This window comes from Myotis myotis, unplaced genomic scaffold (assembly GCF_014108235.1).
Source record: "Myotis myotis isolate mMyoMyo1 unplaced genomic scaffold, mMyoMyo1.p scaffold_m19_p_10, whole genome shotgun sequence".
NCBI classification, from domain to species: Eukaryota; Metazoa; Chordata; class Mammalia; order Chiroptera; family Vespertilionidae; genus Myotis; species Myotis myotis.
This window is the reverse complement of record NW_023416314.1, coordinates 26377331-26396622: the sequence shown is the minus strand read 5'-3', so window position 1 is coordinate 26396622 and position 19292 is coordinate 26377331. Positions and strand designations below refer to the sequence as shown.

Sequence of the window (19292 nt, the reverse complement as noted above, 5' to 3'; positions counted from 1 at the left end):
CTTCCAGCTGGAACCACTTGTTATTATAAATAATGTCCCAAGAGAAAAACTGAGGTCAAATTTATGTAAAAAATATTTCATCTGAAGCTCACTATTTCAATCCTAAAGTGGGAATAAAGTAAACTCACAGTTTAGAAGATTAAAATTCATTAGAATATGTAGCTTATCGCATAAATGAATTTATGTACATGGAAATGCTCTGTATATAGTATATCTATCTATACCTATGGTATACTTAAGGAAGAAAATACCATGTAACCTTAATTCCCACTCCCACCTAGCTTCAGAATAAAATATCAGCAAAAATAAACCAATTTTTACATAAAAATAAAAATTAATCCCACGAATGGGAAATTATAAGTGGGAAACACACACATGTCTAAAAGGTCATAGTTTTAGAACACTATATGTATTAACGTATGGGAAATATGTAAATACTATTATGGGAGGGGATTTGGATTTCATATAAGAAAGACAATTCCTCAGGAATTTTATTCAATCTATATATTTAAGTGAAAAATTCAAAACCAAAAATGTGAAAGAAAGCAAAGAGAAATTAATTTTTTCCTTCTGTGTTTCAAATAAGTTTTAACCACAGAATAACAGAAAAATTCCCAACAAAAATGTGCCAGTCTGAATACAACCAAAATAGTCAAGACTTAATAGCTAATTCCTCTAGCACTAGAGTTGATATATTAGTTGCCATAATAACTTATTACCTAGATAACACTAAATATAAGTGACAGTCCCAAAATGGGAATCCAAGTTACACTTAAAAACACACAGATTATTCAGATTATTTTTTATTACTATCTGCAATAAGAATTGGTGAAAATAGAAAGGGCATAAAAGGACAGCACATTCCTAGCTAAGATCCAATTAATAGAATTCCACTTCAGCAAATACTGAGTGAGTGATGACTTGTGAAAGGGATTCAACTGATAAAGACAGTCAAAGCCATCCCTACCCTGAAAAACACTTTAGTTCATCTAGGATACATCACTCTGCTGTGTTTTCTCTTCCACACTGGAACTCACAGATACATCATGGGGGCAGACAGAAGAGAACACTGGAATTTTCCACTACTCAACTGCAGCATCAGCTATAACCTGACTTTCTCCCTTTTATCTAAGCTTTTATATAGTGTATAATATTCTGCACTTCTGTGTGTATGGTGTTTATGTGAAGTTATCTTTCCCCTGGACATTTTCAAGGAGTATACATGCAGGTTTCTTCTTTTTTCCTACGCAATTCCCATTCTTATCCTTATTTTATGTTGGTAGCAATGGCAAGTGCCCTCTGAGGCTTGTAACAGACTAGAAAAAGTGTGGAAATCTGTACTCTGAGTGAAGAGATACAAAGACAGATGTAGCAATAAATAATACTGATAAGAGTGGCTCTTCCACTGCATTTTTATTGGCTGTGGCCCAGAATCTAGCCTTTTAATTATTATTTCCAATTTATGTAGAACAATTTTAGAGATTAAAAATAACACATAAGTGTAATTTTACTGTTATTTTTATTAACAAATTTATTATGTGCCATGACGAGGTTGTACATTTTAAGAAATGGTTATGGCCTGCCCAGTGTGGCTCAGCTGCTGAGTGTTGACGAGGAGGTCATGGTTGGATTCTTGGTCAGGGCACATGTCTCAATTGTGGGCTAGATCCTCAGTAGGGGGCATGCAGGAGGCAGCCAATTGATTCTCTCTCATCATTGATGTTTCTCCTCTCTCTCCCTCCCCCTTCCTCTCTGAAATCAATATATATATATATATTTTTTTTTTTAAATAAACAGTTATAAAGCAGTACTAAAAAGAGGGCATTTCCTTCTCTGTTTCCTTGGAGGACAAAATTTCACCTTCAAAATCTTGAAAGCTAAATAGCTTGTAACAAAATTTGATTTCTTATTCAAAACACAAAAGCATAAGCATACACGCTCACCACTTATATAGATAAACTAGAGGCCCAATGCACGAAATTTGTGCAAGGGTAGGCCTTCCTTCTCCCAGCTACTGGCACTGGCTTCCCTCTGGCACCCGGGACCCAGGCTTCCCTCGCATCTCCGGCTTTGTCTGTAAGGATGTCTGGTCTAATTAGCATATTATGCTTTTATTATTATAGATTGGAATGATAGCCTAGATATTCACATGACATGGATATATTTCATTGTAAACAAGAGCACCTTCTAAAACATGAATAAATAATTCAAGAATTCAAGAAAATGGTAGGAATTAAATGCTTAGAATGGATTCTGAGGTCAGACAGGTTCAATCCAAAGCCCTATCATGTACTAAGTGGGTGGTTTTGGGTAGTCATTAAAAACTTTTTTTTTCAATCACAGTTCACATTTAATACCACCATTCTTTTTTAAAAAATATATATATATATATTTTATTGATTTTTTACAGAGAGGAAGGGAGAGGGATAGAGACTTAGAAACATCGATGAGAGAGAAGCATCAATCAGCTGCCTCCTGCACACCCCATACTGGGGATGTGCCTGCAACCAAGGTACATGCCCTTGACCAGAATCGAACCAGGGACTCTTCAGTCCCCAGGCCAACGCTCTATCCAGTGAGCCAAACCGGCTAGGGCTTTAATACTACCATTCTGCATCAGTTTCAGGTGTACAATAAAGTGGCCAGAAAACCATGCACTTCACAGATTGGTCTCCCTGCCACCTCAAGCACCCACCTGACCCCATACATATTTATCCTGATATTATTAGCTATATTCCTTATGCTACAATCCATATCTCTGTGGCTATCTGTAACTACCAATTTGCACTGCTTAATCCCTTCCCCTTTTCATCCAGGCTTCCCTACCTGCTCCCTCTGATAGCTAAAAGTCTGTTCTCTGTATCTAATTTAACCTTCTGTGCCTCCTTTTCTCACCAATAAAATGAGGACAATAAGAGTGCTTACTTCATAGTGCTGAATTTAATAAAAATTTGTGTGTGTGTGTCTACATATGTATATGTATACACATAAAGAGCCAAGAACAGTACCTGGAACATCTATAATAATAAAAGTATAATATGCAAATTAACTGAATGAGCGAACAGCAAAACGACCGTCTGGATGACCTTTCGGACGACCATGCTATGACACACACTGGCACCAGGCCAGCCAAGGCTGGTGCAATGCGATTGGTCAGGGGCTCCACCATCGCCCCACTATCACCCCACAGAGGGAGGCCCAGGCCACCCTCTGTGGGGTGATTGATGCGGGGGCTCTGTAATCAATCACTCCAGAGAGGGAGGCCCAGGCCACCTGGCTGGCGACGCTGCAGTGAGTGGGCAGGGCCTACCTCTGTGGGACAATCGATCTGGGTGCCCCAGGATCGATTGCCTCACAGGAGGCCCAGGCCACTGGCCAGCAATGCTGTAGTGGGTGTGTGGGGCCAGCCAGTAATCACCCTGCAGAGGGAGGCCTAGGCCAACCAAGCGATCGCACCCCATACCTGTTGCCCATACAGGGAGGTGACCAGTGGCAGAGGGGGCATCGCCACACAGATCGCAAGCAGTGGCAGCAGCGGGGGTGGGGCCAGCTGCTGGCAGCCAGGGGAAGGAAAGCCCCAATAGGCCCTGATCGCTGGCCAGGTCTAGCGACCCTACCTGAGAGGTCCCGGATTGCGAGAGGGTGCAGGCCGGGCTGAGGGACACCCTCCCCCCATGCACAAATTCTTTGCACCAGGCCTCTAATATATATATATATATATATATATATATATATATATATATATATATATATATGTATATAAGCCTAATATGCCAAGTGTCCAACCAATCAGTTGACTATTTGGCCGACTGCTCGACCAGTAGCTATGATGTGCACTGACCACGAGGGGGGCAGATGCTCCAATTGGTAGGTTAGCTTGCTACTGGGATCCAGCCAATCGGGACTAGGCAAGACTAGCCGGACATGCCCTGGAGCCCTCCAGCAGTCCCTCCCTGGCCTGCCAACCTCCCATAGTCCCTCCCCAGCCAACTGGCCTCCATTGGCCCTGATCAGGACTGGGTGAGACAGCCCTGATGGCCCCGATTGCTGGTCAGGCTGAGGGACCCCACCTGTGCATGAATTTGTGCACTGGGACTCTAGTATTAAATATTATCTAAACCTTGAAAAATATTACAAATAGTAGCATTGTTATCCTCTAAAATGATGGTGTGGTATGATTTACAGGTCCATATGTACATTTGTCTTCTAAGTTCTCCTTATAGCTGCCTTCATGTGAGAACAAAATTGACCCAGTGCTCCCTATTTTTCCCATAAACCCATTGGTTTTAACTCTGTATAAAACTTAAGCTAGAGATATATTATATGTTAATGTAATATTTTAGCTGTCTAGAAAAATATCTATCTTTAAGAAGCTTTATTCAGTTAAATTATTTTTAACTTCTTTTGGGCCCACATACAGCTTTGGGAATTGAGAATATATATATACTATTAATTGAGGATATATAAATATATCTTAATCATATATATGCATACATGTATATACAGTGTATATGTGTTTGTATTTCATAAATCCATGGATTCCCTACATCCATTAAATAATTCCCAGAGATTATGAATCCAAGTTGAAAACACATACTCTATTGAAGAAATAGGGCTTCATGGTAGAAATAATGGGCATCAAATTTATAATAATTATGTCAAAATATCAGAAATTAAGCATTTAGAAAGTATTCAGAAGACATCATCTGTAAGTGATGGATGGTATGCAAAAGATTTAGCCATAATCATGGGCACGAAAATCCTCAACCTCTGCCCACCATGTTAGAGGACATTTAATTACAATCTCTAAAGCAGGACAAAGGTAGGCAAACCTACCGCGTCTATTATTTAAAGGCCCCGGACTCCCAAATACCCATGTAGAATATTTGAAGTAATGTCTCCTTTTGTATTTCTGGCTCTAGGTCTACCTTAAAAGCAGTTCATCAGCCCCCCTAGGACTCTCCCTTATGCCTAGGAATAGCTAGAATAACCATCGGTACAGGTTTATCCACATCCACAGCTTAATTATTAATAGTAACCCATTTCATTCTCAGAAGTGTTGGCTTTGAACAACTAATCATGTAGTCACTTAAAATCAAGAGGCAAGGAAAAGAAAACTGAATAGAAAATACAGAGAAAGAAATCTTTCTCCCTCAGGACTAGAATAGAATTTGCTTAACATAAACCTTGGGGCCTTCCTTTCCCCTGGGCTTCACCAAGTTCCCACTTGGTGCTATAAGGAAGAGCAGGTGCCTCTTCCCAGTAGGAAGCTCACACAAGCCTCTCCTGCCATGTCCATGTGGGTGAAAAGAGCCCATAATGCAAATGGCTTCTAAAAGAGAAGATCCTTGGGAACCAGCTTTTAACACTTACTTATGTTGCATGAACACCTCTGCCCTGCAATAGTATATTCTTAATTCCCTCCTCCAAGGAGCAATGCAGAGGGAGGATAAGCCAGTACAATGAGCCTATCCTCATAAATATTTGTCTAACCCTGGTTAACTCCTGAGGTGAAACTCCTATGAAGTTGACAGGGAATCTGGTTCATGAATGTTGACAAAGGCTGCCCACTGTGTTCCCCTGGCTTAAAGAACACGTTTTTTAGAAACATGCACATAGAAAGCCATTCCTTTAAAATTCCCTTAGATCAGTGGTTCTCAACCTGTGGGTCGCGCCCCTTTGGCGGTCGAACGACCCTTTCACAGGGGGTCGCCTAAGACCATCCTGCATATAAGATATTTACATTATGATTCATAACAGTAGCAACATTACAGTTATGAAGTAGCAACGAAAATAATTTTATGGTTGGGTCACAACAGGAGGAACTGAATTTAAAGGGCCAGAAGGTTGAGAACCACTGCTAGACAAAGTGATTCACGTAGAATATAAATCATGCTCTAAAACAAACTCTTGCCGGCAAGTAGTCCCAAATGGCAGAGAGTTCTGTTTAAAGGAATAATCCAGGTAATCATTTATGAGACGCCCAGCAGATCTGGCACAAGAAATTATTTACACTATTAATTGGCTCTCATTGCCATTCAAACATTTGAGAAAGGCCTTCCTTTTGTCTTTTTCAGAATTATCACATTATAATTTCTCCCTTGTGTAAATACAAAAGTGAAATACAGTTACTACCAAAAAAACACTCCAGATCTAAAGCCAGTGGGAGTATTGATTACAGTGAGATTGTGAGGTTAGAGTGCCAAATGTTTTACAATGCATCCCCTTCATATGTCTTTGAAAGGAGTAGGGTTAGGCTCTCCAGGCTGAGGCTCTGTGACATTCATAACTGCTTTTCCCTCCAATATCTTTTTTTATCAGTACGTGAGAAAAGCAGTATATAACTCCTCCTGATGAGATTTTTCAAATGAAAATGAAGAAAGAAATATTCAATTATATTCATGTCCGGGAAGAGGAAACAGTTGGCTCCTCTCCCCCCAGATGTCTTAGGAATTGAAATGTCTTTAATATAGTAAACAAATAGCAACCTCTTAGAAGGATGTATTAAAAATAAGAAGAAAAAAATTCCTCAGGAGGAAGCTGTCTTGCAAATCCCAAGATAAACATTTATTGTTAAAAATCAACTGAATTTTGAGACCTAACAATATTATAAAAATTATTTGTCTTTCAAAGAATATCCTTCCTTTTCTCTTTTTTATTGAATTTATTGGATGGCATTGGTTGATAAAATGATATAGGTTTCAGGTGCCCAATTCTATAATACATCATCTGTATATTGTATTGTGTGTTCACCACCCCAAGTCAAGTCTCCTTCCATCACCATTTATCCCCCCATGGCTTCATCTGTCTTCCCCTTTCCTTCTGGTAATTATCATACGGTTGTCAAGTAGTTGGTTTTTGCTTAAGTGCTTCACCTTTTTTCAACCAGTCCCACAACCTCCTCCCCTTTAACACCTGTCAGATTGTTGTCTGCATTTATGAGTCTATTTCTATTTCGTTTGTTAGTTTACTTTGTTTTTTAGATTCCACTTATAAGTGAAATCATAGGGTATTTGTCTTTCTCTGACTGGCTTATTTCACTTAACAGCCAAGATTTGGAAGCAGCCCAAATGCCCATCAGTAGATGAGCAGATAAAAAAGCTGTGGTGCACTTACACAATGGAAATCTTACCTTTTGCTACATATAGCATGGATTGGACCTGAAGAGTATTATGCTAAGTAAAATAAGCCAGTGAGAAAGACAATACCATATCAATTCCCTTATACTTGGTATGTGGAATCTACTCAACAAAATTAACAAAATAAAAACAGACTCATAGATACAGTGAACAGACTGACAGTTGTCTGAGGAGAGGGAGCTGAAAGGTTGGGTGAAAATGATGGAAGGGATTAAGAAAAAATAAATAAAACTGACACAGACAAAAGTATGGTGATTGCCAGAGGAAAGGGGGGTAGTGAGAGGTGAAAGAGGGCAAAGGGGTGATAAATGGTGTTGGAAAGAGACTTGACTTTGGGGATGTGTGCATGATGCAGTATGCAGATGATGTGTTATAGGACTGTACACTTGAAACCTGCATCGCTTTATTAACCAATGTCACCCAAAATAATTCAATAAAAATATGTAAAAAACTGCTATGTTTTTTTTTCAAGAATTAAAATAAATTGATTTTCAAACAGTTAACTGCGGTGTTTCTCCACTTATACAGCTATTAGCATTGGTACAACTACATATTTTTTCCTATCAGTATTTATTGAGTATGTGTATATTCTGCCTACATTTATTTGTTTACTTATATAAACCTAAGATAACCCTATAATGTAGGTGATTTTATTGAGCCTGTCTACTAGATAAGAAAAAGAAAATAATATCTGTCAAGGTCGTGCAGCTATTAAGTATTGTGTTGTGTAAGAGCCATGCTAATCTAATCTTTTGGAAAGGAAAATTAATGTATTTTTAAGAGATCCATCTGAACACTGAAAAGAAACATCTGAGTTTAGTGCATATAAAATGTGTTTTTTTTAGCGTGTCATGCAATTGATTGGCTTATAAATAATGAAGAAAAAAATCTCAAACATAGGTAACAGCAATGCAAACTAGGTGAACCTGAGGACACAAATAATCATGGAATAAGGATCTTGAATAATATTGGTTGCAATATTTAGAACAAAGAAGGTAAGACTTCCACTTTGCAAACATCAGATCATATGCCCAAAGAGCCTGCATTCAGTTTTGTTCCCAGCTTTAAAAGTAATACAGGAGCCTGGCTAGTGTGGCTCAGTGTTTGAGTGTTAACCCATGAACCAGGAGGTCATGCTTAGATTCCCAGTCAGGGCACATGCCTGGGTTGTGGGCTCGATACCCAGTCGGGCACAAGCAAGAGGTAGCTGATTGGTCATTCTCTCTTATTGATGTTTCTATCTCTCTCTCCCTCTCTGTCTCTGAAATCAATAAAATATATATATATATATATATATATATATATATATATATATATATATATATATATATATATATATATATATATATATTTAAAAGCAATACAGGGAAGCCGTGGCAAACTGCAGCCAGCATAATGTACTGGGTTAGAAATGTGGGCTCAGAAATCGGATAGCTGGGGTCAAACCCAAGCTCTTCCTAATTGCCATGAGTTTTGGCAAGTTACTTCACCTCTCACTGTCTCTGTTCTCTCACAGAAATAACAACAGCAGCAATGCAGCAGATTTTACCAGGGTTGCTGGGAGGATTTAATGAGATAAACATTAGTAAGATACATGATAAGGGCTTAATGAATTTTACTATTAATATATTCAAAGGAACACCTTTATAATAATGATGAGATTGAAATATCACGCAAGAAACAAATGAACAGAATTTAGAGGAGAGTGATTCAGTTTCTATAGCCTCTAGGGCAGGGATGGGCAAACTTTTTGACTCGAGGGCCACAATGGGTTCTTAAACTGGACCGGAGGGCCGGAACAAAAGCATGGATGGAGTGTTTGTGTGAACTAATATAAATTCAAAGTAAACATCATTACATAAAAGGGTACGGTCTTTTTTTTTTTAGTTTTATTCATTTCAAACGGGCCGGATCCGGCCCGCGAGCCATAGTTTGCCCACGGCTGCTCTGGAGTCATAGATCTTTTAATCTATCTAGAAATTAAATTATGGTTCAAAAGATAAAGAACTTTGTGGAAATTACAGCTTCCCAAAGACAGAATGGGCTCTTCAGTATGGAGATTCATAGAGTCTTTGTCAAGATATCCTTTACCCTTCCTTCAAAATTTGAGATTCTCTGAAAATAAAAGTGACCTTGGAAAAGCATACGAAGCAATTGCTGCTTAGGTGGAGACATCAGCAAACAATTTCTAATCACTTCATTCTTAAAGGGTAAAATTTTCTAAATTTCTAACCCACATTGATCCTTCAATGCCCTAAGTTATAGAATTCTTGAAAACAAAATGTTTACAGATGTAAAGTATTTAGTTTAAAGGTATCTTTAGCTATTTCAACTGATTGATTTAAATTCCAAACTAATAACCAATGCTAGGGGGCTAAAGATCACACATTAAATTATCATCCTATACATTATTATAGTACTGACCATATTGATTAAAAAAAGGAGTAAATTCTCAGCAAACAGTGACTTTTCTGTTCAAACTTAAATTATACTCTTTAACAGGAATCTCAACATAAACACGAGTAACCTGTTTTGAATAACTGCACTTTACTCATGTAACCAAAAGCTAAAGAATGAAACTATCAAGTCATTTCATAGTAAAGATATGTGTAAGTCCTCAACATTGGCACAGAGGTTAATAACTTCAAGAGATTTACTTACAGACAGAGCCTTTAGCAATGAAAAAAAAAAAACCATGTTGAGAAATGTCCATTTTGAAAGGCTGCACAACTTATCAATAGTAGTTTGTCATGCACTAGACGCTTTTATTCAAAATTAAGCTATATAGGCTATAAACTCTTAGTAATGAGATGAATAAATTCTGAGGATCTAATGTACAGCATGGTGACTATAGTTAATAACATTATATTGTATACTTGAAATTTTCTAATAGAGCAGATATTAAGCATTCTCACAAGAAAAACAACACACACACAAGGTAAAAATACTAGGTGATGTGATGCATGTGTTAATTCATTTGATTGTGGTAATAATTTCATAACATATGTATATCATAAGATGATATTTTATTTATCTTGAAGATTGTATACTGTAAATAATATAATCTTATTAGTCAGTTATACTTTAAAAAATTAAACTTTATTTAAAAATCTTCACTCTAGACTGGTCATAGTATTGTGTTTTTATTGCATAATACTTATTTTAGTATTATGAATTTTTTTTAATTTATACCCATAATATGTAAAGAACTATTACTTCAGTTGGTATGATTACATTTAATTCAGCCAGTAGATTCCTTTCGTTATTTCTCTGTATAAAGTAACTTTCTGTTTATGACCCTTATTCCATAAAAAAATAAAATGAAAATTTAACTATGCCTTCTTTAATTTTCAAACAATGGAGAAAGAACTCTCAATATAATCTATTTAAACTTAAGTCCATTTGAACTTCTGAACCTTTAAAAAAAAATGACTCTGTTTTGAACTGCAAAGAAACAGGGGTTTTTTCAGAGTTTTAACTTAGTATAACATAAAGGCCAAAGAATGCATACATAATTAAATTAACAAATAGTTGCATTTTTCTCAATCTGTTATAGATCTGTGTGTGAGAGAGAGAGAGATCACAATCTCAGATAAATCAAGATATTGACCCTTTTTAAAAAATCTAAGACGAAATTCTCAGAAGTACTGATCTCTCCTAAGAGTGAAAAAAAAAAAAAAAAGTAAGTTTTTCGGCCAGAATGTCAGGATTTGAAACCAGAATCCATCATTAAGTAAACTTCCACAAGTTACTTACTCTCTCTAAACTTCAGTTTTTCCACCCATAAAGGGGGGGGTTGAATTATTATTTATCCTTAAAAAATCATGATACTTTAATGAGATAAAGCATCTAAATCATTTTGAATTTATAGTTGGCATATAGTAAGCACTATGTAATTGTTTTCAATTACTGTTCATTAGTAGCATCTGCTTGTTCATAGTCCATTTTATGATAATAGCTCTGGGCAGGCAAACAGGCCACTTAAAGAACAGAATGCAAAGCAGATTTTCTTTACCATGAGCTTTCCTTGTATCCAAATTCTCCACAGAATGTTATCCCTACAAAGGAAAAAGCTCTCATTGGCCATGGCCCTTTCTGTGTAGCAAGAATGTCTAGCTGGAAGTCGAGATTACAATGTGTGGCTATGTTTCTGATACTCTGTAATTATATGGTCTAGAGTCCAGTGATGGCGAACCTATGACACGCATGTCAGAGGTGACACATGAACTCATTTTTTTGGTTGATTTTTCTTTGTTAAATGGCATTTAAATATCCTATCTAATAAAGGACAAAAAGGGTAATTAACCGTACCTCTGCTACGCTTCCCATTGGCTAATCAGCGAGATATGCAAATTAACTGCCAACAAAGATGGCAGCCGACAGCCACGCAGCTGAAGTGAGCAGGAAGTTTGCTTGCTCCAGTGATGGAGGAAGCCAAGGTTCCCTGCCTGCCACGGCCCAGCTCTGAATTCCGGAAGCAACAATGTTTCATTTATAGAAGCTAAACAAACCCCAGATACCTGCTTTCAGCCAGCCGTGGCCTCAGAGCTGGAAGCGCCAGTGACGGCAACAGAGTTTCAATTATAGAAGGTAAATAAATCCCAGAATAAAAAAAAGAAAAAGAAAAAAGGTGAGGCTGGGAGCTTCAGTCACAGGCCAGCCTGAAAACGGCCCTCAGCCCCTCACCCAGACTGGCTAGGCACCCCAGTGGGGACCTCCACCCTGAAGGGGGTGTGGCCAGCCTGAAAACAGCCATCAGCCCCTCATCCAGGCTGGCCAGGCACCCCAGTGGGGACCCCGACCCTGAAGGGGGTGTGACCAGATGCAAACAGCCATCAGCCCCTCATCCAGGCTGGCCAGGCACCCAGCGGGACACCCACCCTGATCGGGGAGACCCTTCAGGGCACACCAGCCGGCCCCCACCCATGCACCAGGCCTCTATCCTATATAATAAAAGGGTAATATGCAAACTGACCCTAAAAGACTGGGAATGACTGGTCACTATGACACACACTGACCACCAGGGGGCATACGCTCAATGCAGGAGCTGCCCTCTGGTGGTCAGTGCGCTCCCACATGGGGGAGCTCTGCTCAGCCACAAGCCAGGCTGATGGCTGTCAGTACAGCAGTGGTGGTGGGAGCCTCTCCTGCCTCCTCAGCAGCGCTAAGGATGTCTGACTGCAGCTTAGGTCTGCTCCCGCTGGCAAGTGGACATCTCCAGAGGGCTGCCGGGCTGCCAGAGGGATGTCTGATTGCCAGGTTAGGCCCAATCCCCCGGGGAGCAGGCCTAAGCCAGCAGGTGGTCATCTCCCTAGGTGTTCCAGACTGCGAGAGGGCACAGGCCGGGCTGAGGGACTCCCGCCCAGAGTGCACAAATTTTTGTGCACCGGGCCTCTAGTATAAAATAAATATCAAAAATATAAGTCTTTGTTTTACTATGGTTGCAAATATCAAAAAATTTCTGTATGTGACATGGCGCCAGAGTTAAGTTAGGGTTTTTCAAAATGCTGACACGCCGAGCTCAAAAGGTTTGCCATCACTGGTCTAGACCTATGGTACAGAACAAATCAACCAGGACTTATGAGGTAGAGATCCATAAAATAGTGCTTTCTAAACCAGTGGTCTGCAAAATCAGGGAGGAGGAAGGGAGGATTTGAACATGTGCCCCGAAAATAATATACAATTAATGTATATGACCTAATGTACTGACAAAGTACACTATAAAACATTCTGAAGAAAGAATGAACAGCAGGTCTGAACCATTCTCCAACACTTCCCCTGGGAACACCTGAGATTAAGATAAATGGGGAATGCCAGATGTGTACCAGGCAACAGTATTTCTTATTGGTGGAAGGCATCTGGACCAGAAGGTCTGTGAGTGAATTATAAAATCATTTTAGGACTCACAACCTCAGCTTCGTATGTGCAGTGTGTTCTAGCAACAGAAGGCATCCCTTGAGGAGACCTGGGCTGTTACCAAGATATTGGCTCCTGTGGAATGTGAGCCTTATCTAAGGCAAAGTAGCCCATGTCTATCCATATGGTCTTGTCATCTTAAAACAGAGTTACTACATTGGGGGTAAGGGAGGGGAGATGGAAAATGGTTTCTGAACAATAATAGAGACTCCCACTGAAGAGGCACCTGGCTTTATCCTGTTGACATTCTGTGTTGCCTGCCCCGCATCCTTCTGCTACACGAAGTGAATGTCACCAGACAATGGCCTACTGTGTCATATTGGTGTGAGTGTCGAGACAAAAGTAAAGTCCACTCTGGTGATCATGCAGATGTATACAGCCACAAAAAATATACCACTTTCTTCCTCTGACCTAATGGATTATTTTTAGCACCATACTTTTGAGAACACTGCCTGTGTCCACATACTTTTCAGAACAGTTGGGGTATATTCTATGTAACAAGCTTAGGATACTTTCCTTTTTCCCTGTGTGATTTTTTAGTGGTTTGACACATCCTTGTCTTTGGTCATTGTAAATCTTTGGCTCATTGCAACTATTATTACCTCTAGGCCATTTAAAACTAAAAACTGGTAACTCCATCATTACAAATTCCACAGCAGTGAGACATAAGGAATTTTCTGGAAATACAAATACTAAAATATCTTCTGGAAGTTCTTTACTTCTTATTTTCTTAGAGAAGTTATCAGGATATAGCTATAGGGGCTTTAAAAATCATAAACCAAGGGAAAAGTAACTCTTTTTCTCAATTTTAATATAGTTTTCTACTAGTTCCATTTAACATGCTATGCTAAAAATAAAATTATTTCTTCCATTCTTGACACTACCCTCAATTTCAAGTAACCAAATAATTTACCACTCCCAATGAAAATTCCTGCAGATGTATCTTTTATTACCCCATTTTTAAAAGTATTTATTTTATTGTATTTTATTGTTTAAGGTATTACAAATAGTAGTACATATGTCTCCCTTTTTTTTTTCCTATTGACTTCCCCCCGGCCTCCCCTTACCTCCAGCACTTGCCCTCATCACTCCCACCCCCCAGTGTCTTGAGTCTGTTGGTTGTGCTTATCTGCATGCATACAAGTCCTTTGGTTGATCTCTTACTCCCCACCTCACCCTTCCCTACCTTCCTGCTGTTGTGTGACATGGTTTTAAAAAATATTTTTTATAACTTACCCTGAAACATGCAACATCAGCAGCATGTAGAAGACAAAGAAGAGATTATGAGTGTACCAGAAGATGTCATAATTAGAAACTCTGAAAAAACAAAAAACTTAGTTTCAATGCCACTTCATATTCCATCTCACTGAAAAGAGTGTGTGTTTCAAACATGTCACAATTGAAAGTTCAAATATGAGATCATCTGAGATTTATCTATTATGTCAAAGGATTTACATACCATGCAAAGACAACTGACAAAAAATTATACATAACACTATCACATTTTTGTATTTGAAAAAAAGACACGTGAAAAAATTAAAATATGGTTTACTTTAAAGATATGATGTAAGGCTAAGGAAGAGTTATACTCGGCTCCTATGTCTATTTGCTGTCCTTTCTATAAATATTCTCCATTTTCAAATGACTTCTAAAACAACTAATGTTCCTATCACAATAAATATTTTGAGAGTAGTTTAAAGAAAACTCAAATTTAGAGAAATTAAGGAAATGCTCATTAAAGTTTTATATTATTTTCCTGGACAATGTACAACCTTGGTGCTACTCTCCTGCAGGAGAACAAGGAGCCTGAAAATAAAGGAGCATGATAAACACAATCTCTAGAATGTTTGAGACAAGTAAAAAGAAAGCTAACAGTTATTTTATTTCATATGTCCGGGTGGATATTACTGTATTAGAATCTTAGAGGTGGAGGGCAGATATTTGTAAAAACTTCTGAGAAGATTTGAATATAACCCTTTAGATCCTTTTAGAAGCCTTGACTTAAGCAATGGCCAATTGATTCACATTTATTTAATTCAGTTCCTGCTATCACCAACAAGGTCATTAAACACCCTTGTCACATATGCCTTTTGCACATATCTAATTCTTTTATCATTTAAACTCCTATGAGTGGAATCGCTAGGTCAAAGGGTACACATATGCAATGCTTTTGACACACACTGTCCATTGCTCTCTGAAAACATGTTTATCAATTACAAATCCAACTTTAAGAGTGTCTTTTTCCTCAAACCCATGCTCCACTTATAAGTTTTCATTACTTTGGACAAGTGGAATTGGGTATTATTTCATTTGTGTGTTACACACTTTTAATTCTATCACTTATCAATTCATAATAATTACCCATTTCTATAGTGATTTTTCCTTAATTGTTGTGAGTACATTATTCAAAATTTAAGACTGTAGTAGTTCCACAAAACTGTAATAATCTGTAAAATAACATGTTTACATTTCAATTTTTATAACGTATGTTGTTTTAGTTTACCTATTTTTAGAAAGTCAGATATATTCTATATTTTTCTTGTCCTTTATGAGATCTGATAAATACAGATTTAAAGTCTCTTCTAAATTTTTAATGGTGTTATTTTTTAATAGCTAACTGTAAATTATCTTGAATTTCATTCACTTACTCTTTTTTTTCATCATAAGTTTGTGAAGGCACCTTTATTATTTAGTAGGTTCTTATACACAACAAAGTGTCTTAACAAGGCTTTCTATCGTCTCTATCATTGGTTCAATGTCTTGGTTATTTTTGCAAGTTCTATCGGCTTTCAGTTATGGAAGCTTAATCACTTTAATGTTTAGTGAGCCACATAACCCCTTTTATTCCTCTTTGGGAACACGTGCTTGGATATTCCCTCAGATGAACTTTAGGATCACTTTGCTAAATTCAATAAGCAAACAGCATAACCTATCTTGGATTTTGACTTGAATTGCAACAAACTTATAAAATAATTGAGGAAGAACTCCATCTTTGCATTATATAGTCTTTATTCAAGTCTCTACTGATTTCTCTCAGTGAGGTTATGTTTTTTCTCTATTACTTTCTCTATAACTTTTTTCTCTCATAAACTTATTGGTAGAAATTTTATGTTTTTGTTAATATTATTAGTGCTATCTTTTTATTTTATTCAATTTTCAAACTGATAATAGCCATTATAAAAGAGATTTTTAAACATGTGTTTTGTAATCATTTACCCATTTTAACTCCTTTAGTTAATATAAATAAAATTTTCCATAATCCTCTTGAATTTTCTGGCGAGGCAATTATACCTACCTTTCTGGAAGTAATGATAATTTGTTGTTGCATTCTTACTAATAATTATAAATGTTTAATTTAGAATTTAATAATTATAAATGTTTAATTTCTTATCATAATGCCGTCCTTTAAAGAAATTAAAACATCACTTTGTTTCATGATTTTCATAGGAATGTATCTCATATTTCACTGTAAGTATGAACTCAGTTCTGGCTTTTATACTTTTTAATTCTAAAAAGGAAATTAACTTTTAGTTAACTCTGATGAGAGTTCAGATTTAACAACTGTCATTTCTAAGTCTATTGAGATGAGAAAATATTTTTGTATTATTGTCCTCTGTTAAGCGAATATATTACTTATATTAATAATTGACCCATGTTGAGCCATTGGTGAATTACTAGACTACAATCAATGCCAGAAATCAAATAGTGAAGTCATATTTATTCACCTGATTTCTCTAATGTTTTATTTCCTTACTGGTAAAGAGAAAAAGTAAAAGATTATTTCCATGATCCATTTAAGAATTTCATGATCCTCACAATGAAGCTTGAAGCAGAGTTAGTTTTATAATCTCTTTTAAACAAATGAAAACATTAACAATTAAGACACAGTCACCAAATTATTTACGTAAAGGCTCACTTGAGAACAGAAGCTGATCTTTATATTCCTTTCCACAGCACTATCTTTCAATTACGGATTATTTTTCTAGATATAGAATATTTACATATCCTTAATCTTATAAGTAAATATGTTAGATACCCTAATTTTTCTTCAAGAGCTCCTAAAACTGAAAAAGTAAGTTTTTGAATTATTGACCTAACTAAAATTAAATCTTTCCCACAAAATCGGCACCCTGCCGCACTAATGTTAGAGGATTTGCCTTTCTGTAAGGTGATTTTTAATTCTTATAAAAAGTCATAAAAATGGGCTTACCATTTGACAGCCATTCTCTATCTAAGAATTTTTCCATAGGACATAATTAAAAAGTATGCAAAGACTTATGGAGACTGTGTTTGTCTCACAATTGAAATACTGAAAAAATGGAATCAACCTGAAACATACAAAGATAGGGGGCTGGGAGAGTAATGTATATCTACATGGTAATATGCTGTGCCAATAGTAAAGAGAAAAAGTGTTCATAAGAAGATTTAAGAAAAAAGTAGTTTTAAAATAGCACATATAATAAAATGGTCCAATTTTGGTACAATGCAGACTTGAAAAGACAGAGATCAGGAGTGAGAAAAGGAGAGAAAAAGAGTGATTTTGGTAGATGTATAACATGGGGCATGAGTGAGTAAAAGCAGGAAGAATGAAGTATACAGACATAATACCAGGAAGTGTATAGTGTTAATATAATTGGTGAGTTCGCTTGTGAGATTTTAAGGTGTGCGTTTGTGAGCATAGATGTGTTCAGAAGTGCAAAGATAGACTCATCTGAGCATGGTGTGGGGGACAATTACTTTCAAAGTGTGTGTGTGTGTGTGTGTGTGTGTGTGTGTGTGTTTCCATTATATTTCACACCTCAATAATTAGAATGACTATTTTTGAAGATTATATATTGTTTCTTCGTTTTGCTTTCTTAAGCAAGAAGTTTCACCAGTAATGTAAGATACTGTAAAATATTGTGTAAAACAGATGTATCCACCAGAAAGAACATGTGAAAGTGCTCATAAAAATATGTGTCTGCAATTGCTCAAAATCTCGTAACTAGAAGAATACTGTGAATGCAGATATTTCTGATTATTTTAGCAGATGTCAACTAACCATTTCTCCTAAGCTTTGTTTGGAATATTACATTAAATTACAGCAAAACGAACACATAGCAGGAAATGAGTTGTAAACAAACTGTAAGTGCTATGTTCCTGTGCATACATGTTTAATTCAATCCCATGTCTCATAGACACATGATTCTCCAGAAGAACACTCCTGAAGAACTTAAATTTCTTTGTTTTAAAAAGTCTCTATACACAATTCCTTACCAACCTAGATTATTTGACTAAAACAGAGATTCTTTTTTCCAAAACAGGAAATGATGTATATAGAAATGTCTTTACATCACTCTTTGTTACCCACAATAGTCTATTCATCGGAATACTGCACCGGCTAAGCATTCTGGCTAATCAAGAGTTTTTCTACACATGAAAAAATGAAGATAATCTGAAGAAAATGAAATAATCTGACCCATAAATATTGAGGTTGTTGCTCGGACACTCACCGGATAGCATATGTAGAAGCTGTAATCATCAGGAACAGCACCAATACCATAAAGACGCCTGTCAGGCCAGGAACTATAAAAATGTACATAAATACATTTTAACATAAGTCATACTGAGAAAAAAAGTACAAAAATCATTGCCTTAACATCCAAAGTATTATGCTGCTCTCTGGGAAGCCCAATTCAAATCAGATATCTCCTTGTATATCTTCTCTCAAAAGAGCACTTTTTTAAATTAGCACAATTTCAAGGAACTTAAGACAAAATAGTCCTTTATACCTTTAATAGAGGGTTTGTTTTTGTATTTTCATATATTCTACAGGTACCTACTATATTAACTGTTAGTAATTAATACATGGGACAGGATTGATATTCAACACCCTTACTGGTTTGGTTATTCCTATCATGGCAGTAAACTCCTATTCTCTCCTCCCCTCTTTTATGTAACTAGCAGCTCCTTCCATTTTAATTTCAAATAATTTCTTTTAGGCTTCTTATCTAGAATGAATTTTAAAAAATAAAGAAAACCTAAAGATTCCTAAAAAACACAACTTCAAGTGTAAAACAAAAAATATTGGAATTCAAGAAAAAGAATGACAGTGCTGATGTTTTCAGAACACTTGCAGAAATATTTCTTCTAGTAGGAAAACATGCTGAAATCAGTCTTTCTGATATAACATTTTTAAATGTGCAAACATGTTAGGTTTTTTTTCTTTTTTTATTGCTTAAAATATTACAATGAGTA

At 36.8% G+C, this 19292-nt stretch overlaps 1 protein-coding gene across 4 annotated transcripts in view; it reads right to left on the bottom strand.

Moving 5' to 3' along the window:
* NOX4 (NADPH oxidase 4) overlaps positions 1 to 19292 on the bottom strand; it is a 151726-nt gene that overhangs the window by 90232 nt on the left and 42202 nt on the right. For all 4 annotated transcript variants that reach the window (XM_036324720.1, XM_036324721.1, XM_036324722.1 and 1 more), the window contains 2 exons: positions 18548 to 18620; positions 14292 to 14372 (listed from right to left, as the gene is read on the bottom strand). In XM_036324720.1, coding sequence (XP_036180613.1) covers positions 14292 to 14372; positions 18548 to 18620 — 154 coding nt within the window. The remainder of the gene's footprint in view (positions 1 to 14291; positions 14373 to 18547; positions 18621 to 19292) is intronic.